At 41.0% G+C, this 8,029-nt stretch overlaps 1 protein-coding gene across 1 annotated transcript in view; it reads left to right on the top strand.

The window, feature by feature from the left end:
- The first annotated feature begins 1,196 nt into the window (after window positions 1-1,196).
- CUL4B (cullin 4B) overlaps window positions 1,197-8,029 on the top strand; it is a 49,247-nt gene continuing 42,414 nt past the window's right edge. The window contains exon 1 of the mRNA XM_047764348.1: window positions 1,197-1,272. Coding sequence (XP_047620304.1) covers window positions 1,212-1,272 — 61 coding nt within the window. The 5' untranslated portion in view covers window positions 1,197-1,211. The remainder of the gene's footprint in view (window positions 1,273-8,029) is intronic.

The raw sequence follows: 8,029 nt of genomic DNA, 5'->3' as shown, positions 1-8,029 counted from the left end.
TTCGCTACCACTCAGTGGTGTTAGCGCAGGTACTGTGCCAGTCTTGAAACAGAACAACCTTGGCTGACCCACCAATGTCCCATAGGTGGTATTATTAAAGAGAGAATAACCCAGACTTTGGGAAATATATCGACAGCAGATTGCTCTGATGGTTAGCTTTCACTTTTGGCGCCAACTTGGCCGGTTAGGTGAATGGGGTTTCTCCTGAAGGGATTGATCAGATGCGCTGTCAATCATCCTTGAAATCCGTTAATTTCACAGGAAATCCAACCTCGATGGGCGGGGCTTAGCTTGACGGTTGGTCGCTAGTCACTAGCATGTTTACCGATCAGTTGTCTTCCGAGTCCTCAGGTTCGAGATCAAACTAGGTAGACCAACAGTAAACAACCAATCCTGTTGATTTTTCTGTGACGGTGAGCTTAGCAACCCCACGGAGATTGTGAAATGCAGGGAGGGTTTCCTTTAAGAATTTCCTGAATTTCCTGAACGTGGACCTGCTTTCCGGCCAAGAAACACTAAGTGATGCTACATCTTAAGACAATTTTTAAATTATTCTTTATGTTGTACTTCCTTTCATTATTCCCAAACGTTCAGAAGAGGTATATTATAAGTTATAGCCTTTATTCGCCTGTGATATGGAGAATTGAGGAGAAAGTATGTGAGAGTGAATTGATCTGTGGTGAAAACTGTGCCCGGCAAAGTGGTGACCACAGGAGGACCCCCAACAACCGTAGCTCCGTAGCCTGCTTAAGAGGCCAAGATAGAAGATAATTAGAAACAGGCTGAGATCACAAGTGAGATGGTTCTTTGAAGAACCCTCCAAAATAGCCTTAGGACAGTTGGAGTCTAGTCCTTGGCATTCGAGCCAGTGAGGGCTTAAGCCATCGTCATTTACAATAGGATTTGAACGGCTGCATCAGACTTACAGTTTAAGATGTTAGTCTGAGCAAATGTGTTTTTGCCCCCGCCCCAATACCTTTAAGTAAAAGGAGAAAAAGAAATATAATAGACCTATAACTACAAGGGATAACAGAGAAGGGTGTGATTAGCATGCCGACATTGTGAGAATTTTCTTGAAGATTTACGAAACAAATAGGATAAAATTGGTTGGGAAACCAGAGCCAGTGACTCCATAACACCAGACAGATATGGGAGAGGGCAGCTGTGAAAGTGAATTCTCTGTTTTCTAACATAGCCCCCAAAGATAGACGATGTCACAGTCATCTGGATCAGGGGATGGGAGTGATGATGGAGCTGTCGAAGAAGGCACTGGTGAGTAAATGAACTAGTAAAACTTAAAGTCCAAATGATCATTGAATATATCTAGGGGAGTTCCTGTCATAGCACAGTGGAAACTAACCTGACTAGTATACATGAGGATGTGGGTTCGATCCCTGGCCTCACTCAATGGGTTAAGGATCCAGGTTGCCATGAGCTGTGGTGTAGGTCACAGACACGACTCAGATCCGGAGTTGCTGTGGCTGTGGCATAGGCCTGCAGCTGTAGCTCCATTTTAACGCCTAGCCTGGGAAACTCCATATGCCTCGGGTGCAGTCCTAAAAAGACCAAAAAAAAAAAAAATTTAAAAAAAGAATATATCTAGGAAAATACATCTAGGAGTAAATTATTAAATTATTCCTAAGGTCAAACATAATAAAACTACTAATAAAAAATCAAAGCAAAGTGGAAATCAGTTTCTAGACAGGGATCAGGGGATGGTGGTCAAGTGGGCCCTTCTGCATTTGCTTTATTATGGTTGTTCTGCAGTGAGCATGAACTCATGTAATATTTTGTCCAAAAGTTTATATAGTTTGATAACATTTAGTGTTGCTACTGGTGTGGGCAACCAGTGGTCATTCTGAAGTTGGGTGTGTATGCACAATATTTCTTAAGGGTAATATGGCGATCTATCAAAATTTAAATATAGCTTCCCCTTGACCCAATTCTATTTCTAATATATCCTCACAAATACTTTAACACATGTACAGCGATCTATGTTACAGGATGTTCACTGCTGCAAGTTTGTAGTAGAAAAAATTGGGAGTAACCAAATGTCCCAAAATAGGGGAATGGTTAAATAAAAATGTGGTATGTCTTTATTATGAAATAGTATGCAGCCCTTAAAAAGAACTAGGCAGAGCTCTATGTACTATCATCAAAAGATCTCATATATTGGATTTAAAAAGCAAATTGTAAGAGTTCCCATTGTTGCTCAGCAGGTTACGAACCCAACTAGTATCCATGAGAATGTGGGTTCAATCCCCAGCCCTGCTCAGTGGGTTAATGATTTGGCATTACTGAAAGCTGAGGTGTAGTTCATACATGCAACTTGGATCTGGCATTGCTGTTGCTATGGCATAGGCTGACAGCCGCAGCTCTGATTTGACCCCTAGAGTGGGAACTTCCATATGCCACAGATATGGCCCTAAAAAGAAAAAAAAGCAAATTGTAGAGCTATATGTACAGAAATGATAACATTTTTAAAAAACACTGAAGCTTCCTATTTGCAAAGATACAAATATATACATATATAAATGGTGAGGAATGCTATGCACCAATCTTTTTTTTTTTTTTTTTGGTCTTTTTAGGACCGAACCACAGCATATGGAGGTTCCCAGGCTAGGGGTCAAATCAGAGCTGTAGCCAGTGACCTACACCACAGCTACATCAATGCCAGATCTGAGCCTCATCTCCAACCTACACCACAGCTCATGGCAACACCAGATCATTAACCAACTGAGTGAGGCCAGAGATTGAACCTACATCCTCGTGGATACTAGTCAGATTCGTTTCCACTGAGCCATGATGGGAACTCCCCTATGCACCAATCTTAGCAATGAAGGGACACTTCCACTTTTTAATCCTATATTCTTTTATTTTGGTTTTGTATTTTTTTTTCCAAAATGTGTTTGTGTGTCATTTGTGTAAGTAAACAAAACTGAAAGATAACCATTAATAGAATGTAAATAGTTTGTAGAACTTCCCAGCCACTAATAGTTGAAAACAATGCAAATAGGAAATTCAGTCAGTCCAGCAAAAGTAAGGAAAGGGGAAAAAGAAACAATAAAAGTGTGTTTATTATACTTTTTTTAAAAGTGCCAGGAATATGGACATCCATATACAGTAGTCCTTGGGTATGCACAGGGAATTAGTTCCAGAACCACCCTCTTCCAGCAAACACCAAAATCCCCAGGTATTCTTGTCCCTTATGTAAAACGGCAGAGCGCAGTCCCTCTTATGTATCCACTGATGCAGAACTGGCCCATACAGAAGGCTAAATGTGCAATATACTATGCTGCTCTTAAAAATGGTGAGATAAGTCTATGAATAGTGACATGGAAAGATGTCCATGATATATTTAAGCAAAATAAATACAGTCACAGGACAATTTGCACAGTATGAACTTCTTTTAGAAAAAGCAAAAACTCTATCTTGCTAAATATTTAGAAAAAGATCTTTAATTAACAAACATTAACTGAGGTTACCTTTGGGGATCAGGAGAAGGTATCACCTTATTTTGGAGTCAAAGTTTGTTCAGACCTGACATCTCTAAATGTACAACAGATCATATTACTTACTTCCTTCCCTGCTTGAAGCCGTTCAGTGGGTTGCCCATAACCTACTGGATCGAATCCAAACTCTGGAGCATGGCATACAAAGTTCACCACTATCTGAACCCTACCAATCTGTCTTTATCTCCTACCATCCGCCCTACAGGCCTATTGCACTGTCAGTCACACAGCATGGTCATGCTTGCATTTGTTTAAATGGGCCATGATTTTCATCATACTTCCATGTCTTTGCATACACTGTTCCCTTTTTCAGGAAATACATAGATTTCCAGATCTCGCCATCCTGAACTACAAATCAAGTTCAGATTTGTGTAACTCATATACAAATAACAATTCTGAGCCCTCATCTGTGGACCAAGGGAAGTCTGCTCTACCAGGTGGGAGGGCCGATACCCCCCCAGCTCCTGAGTAATTTCAGGGAGTCCATGAGAAATGCTTAAATGTTCCAAAAAATCAGTCCTCATTGTCATTTGCCTTCTTTGCCAGCTATTCATTCTCCAAACTGCTATGCTCCAGCATTCAACAGGTCACCACTTGCTATCTTTATACTTTTAAAATCTTTTTATTATATTATTTTAATACATACAAATGAATATATGTGACATGTAATTTACGGAGCATAATAATAAAACAAACATCCAAAAACCCACGATCAGCTTAAGAACTAGAACATTACCAATCCCTTTTGCATCTACCTAAATTGTCACCTCTTGCTTCTAGAGCAATCCCCTATCATGGATTTTGTGTTTATTCCCTTTTATATTTTAAGTTTTCATTTTACATATCCATAAGGTTTCCTTATTTTTGAGCTTTACAAAAATTATCAAATTGGGAGTTCCCATTGTGGTGCAGTGCAAATGAATCCGACTAGTATCCATGAGGAAGCAGGAACAATCCCTGGTTGCAGACAAGGCTTGGATCTGGCATTGCTGTGGCTATGGTGTAGGCTGGCAGCTGCAGCTCCGACTCAACTCCTAGCCTGGAAACTTCCATAAGCCGTGGGTGCGGCCCTAAAAAGCAAAAAAAAAAAAAAAAAAAAATCCAATTGTACGTATTCTTCTGTGATTTGCTTTTTTCATGTAACATTATTTCTGTGATTTATGCATGAAGCTGCCATTTAATTTTCAATGCCGTGGAGTATTTTCTTTTGTGAAAGTACCGCAATTTATCTAGCCATTCTATCGAAGAATATTCTCTTACCATTCTTTGAAGTCTATGTCAAAGGTGATGCAGACTACGAACAGCAAATAGGGAGTTCCCTTCGTAGCTCAGTGATAAACAAACCCAATTAGGATCCATGAGGTTGCATGTTGGATCCCTGGCCTCACTAGTAGGTTAAGGTTCCGGTGTTGCCATGAGCTGTGGTGTAGGTCACAGATGCAGCATGGGTCTGGCATTGCTGAGGCTGTGGCGTAGGCCAGCAGCTGTAGCTCCGATTCAACCCCCGGCCTGGGAACTTCCTTACGCCTCGGGTGCGGCCCTAAAAAGAAAAAAAAAGAAAGAAAAAAGAAAATACTTCACATATTTTGAGTCACTTCCTCCTTTGTGCCACCACTAAACATTCTCCACATATCTCTTTTTAGTACTTAGTATATTCAAGGGCAAGGGTCAGCAAATTTTTTTTTCCTGTAAAGAACTAGATAGGAAATATTTTGGGCTCTGTGGACCTTATAGTCTGTTTCAACTACTGTACTCTGTTGCTTTGGCACAAAAGCAGCCACAGAAAATATGTAGATGAATGCGTATGGCAGTGTTCCAATAAAACCTTCTTTATAAAGACAGGCAGTTGGCTGGGTTTGGTCCACTGGCTGTCATTTCCCAAACCCTGCTCTAGTTCATCTGAAGTCATGTAGCATTGTCCAGTATTGTGGTCATACGTGCATGTGTATTATCTCATTATCTTATTTCCCATGACTCATCACTCCCTCCTTCTGCCCTTTTATGATTCTGAACTCCTATATCTACAGATGAGCCCAACTTGCAAGTCCAGTTCCTGAACCAATAATTTTTGTAAAAGCAAAAATTATTGTCAGTAGCCACAGCTCCAACAGCCAGTAGGATATAGAAGTAAGGCCCAGTGGTAAGAGGCCTAGGAATCGCTATACCAGATTTGAGACTGGGATGCTGCCTTCATTTCCCTCCTAAGCACTCCAGGGGTTCTGGTTAGGGCTGAAACTATTCCCTGAGAACTAGTCTCCTTACATTTTCCTGACTATGCCTTATTCTCTATCCCCTTCAGGATTTATTTTTTTATTTTATTTTTTTTTAGGGCTACACCCACAGCATATGGAGGTTCCCAGGCTAGGGGTCGAATGGGAGCTGCAGCTGCCAGCCTACGCCACAACCACAGCAACATGGGGTCAGAGCAGCATCTTTGACCTACACCACAGCTCTCAGCAATGCCGGATCCTTAACCCGCTGAGCAAGGCCAGGGATTGAACCTGCTACCTCGTAGTTCCTAGTCGGATTCACTTCCACTGCGCCACTAGGGGAACTTCTCTATCCCCTTCAGGATTTAAATGTGCTCCCTATTTTCCTTCTTTGTGTTCCCTGCTCCCTCCCGCTCACCTTGCTTGGCTAATTCTCACTTATCCTCTGGATTTAAATTTAATTACTTTCTCTGGAAGCTATTCTTAACTCCCCATCCCCACCCTTTCTCCACTCCACCACACCTCTACCTTCCTAGGCTGTGCAGGTGTCTCTCCTCTGGGTCCTTACACCAGCCTTTATCTGCTCTGTTCTGTAACTGTATGCCTCGCCCACTAGGCCAATTGAGAACTGTTTGAGGGCAAGGGTTTTCTTTGTACACTCAGTGACTGGATCATAACGGGTCCTCAGGCGAGGTGTGTTCAGTGTCTGCTTGGATTTGGCTAGAAGAAGCAGCTGGTTTCAACCTCCGGTGAAGATTAACCCCTGGCTGAGGGTCCAGCCAGGGAATGGACTAATTTCCTATAACCAAATTGCCACTGTCTCCTTGAATGTGCATTGCTTGCTGCTGTGTCCTATGTGCTTGATGATGGCCTGAATGAAATCCAAGCTTGGTCTACTTTTGGGCACTGTGATTTGGCTCATCTCAATAAAGGAGTTGTTTTTTTATTCCTCATTTTTTTTTCTCCTGGTGAGTGGGGCTCTGAACATTTTTTCCTAACTTGTCTATTAGTTGAAACAATTTTGTGGCATGTCTCCTTACTAAATTGTAAACTATGGGAAGTACACTATTGAAATTAGAGAAAAGCTGGGTTTGGTTAAGTCTATGCTTTGTGATTTTGGCAAGTCATTTTAACCGCTTCTCTGAGTCTGTTTCTCATATGTAAAATGGGGATGGCACTTGACCTTTCTCACAATATGGTTATGAGGATAAAATAAGATTGTATGTGAAAATGCTTTGAAAAACTGTAAAATCAACTGCAAATGGAATTTTGTATTAGTTCTGTATTCCCTTATGACATCTAGCACCATGCCTTGCCCAGAGTAGTTTGCTCAATACATTTTTGTTGAATGACCAAATGAATTGGCAAGAGAGATAATGTTATCTGTGGGAATAAAGGACATTTAATAGAGTCAGGAAAAACAGATCATGTGGCAATAGAAACATCCATTTGGTGAGTGATAATTCAGAAGTTGGGCATTTATGGATGGCTCCAAACCCACATTCCCAATGTCCACTCATTGTTTTACTAATTTGAAAATTTAAAATTTTCTTTTAACATGATTTTGGCAGCTAAGATAAGTTGTCAAATTTGACTGGAACCTAAATATGCAGTCCTGTCAGGCCAGGTTGGCCCCAGGCAATACTGTGAGGTCAGCAAAATGTACTCTCAGAAAGCTTTCCTCCCTTGATGGTAACCCCCCCCCCCAAGTACATTACCTACTCCTACTTATTTTTACCTCCAGGCACTTAGGACTTTTATATTATCCTTTGTTTCCAAGAAGCATTCACCCTAAAGGGTCAGGACTAAGTCTCCCTGGCTAATCTGCATTTGGAAAAAAAAAAGGATTCCTAGAGAAAGCAGTTATTTTTTATCAAAAGGAATGAATAAATAATTGTGAAATTTCAGGTATTAAAATGAGTACAAAGATTTATCAGCTCATTCAGATCACAGTGGTACTATTTCACCTACAGCTGTGTTCATGTAGAGTCACCCAGAGAGCTTCTTAAAAAGTGATCATTGAGGCCCTATTCACTGAGATTTTAATTCAGTTGGACTAGGTTCAGACTTGGGCAAAGGTGTTTTGTTTTTTAAATCTCCCCAGGCAGTTCTGTTGTACAGAGTTGGGACGCTCTGATTGGCCCTGCTCTTGAGAAAAATAAAAGCCAAATGCCATTGGAAGATCAAACCTTAAAGCAGGGTTGGAGTGGAAAGACTGTCAGTCATTGATAAAGTGAACATAAGGTTAAAATGAGCCCAGGAACTCCATAATGAGCAAGTTCTTGGTAGCACCAAAGGAAGAAGTTA

This window comes from Phacochoerus africanus, chromosome X (genome assembly GCF_016906955.1).
Source record: "Phacochoerus africanus isolate WHEZ1 chromosome X, ROS_Pafr_v1, whole genome shotgun sequence".
NCBI lineage: Eukaryota > Metazoa > Chordata > Mammalia > Artiodactyla > Suidae > Phacochoerus > Phacochoerus africanus.
Note: the sequence above shows the minus strand (reverse complement) of the source record. Positions and strands in the feature narration are given on the sequence as shown.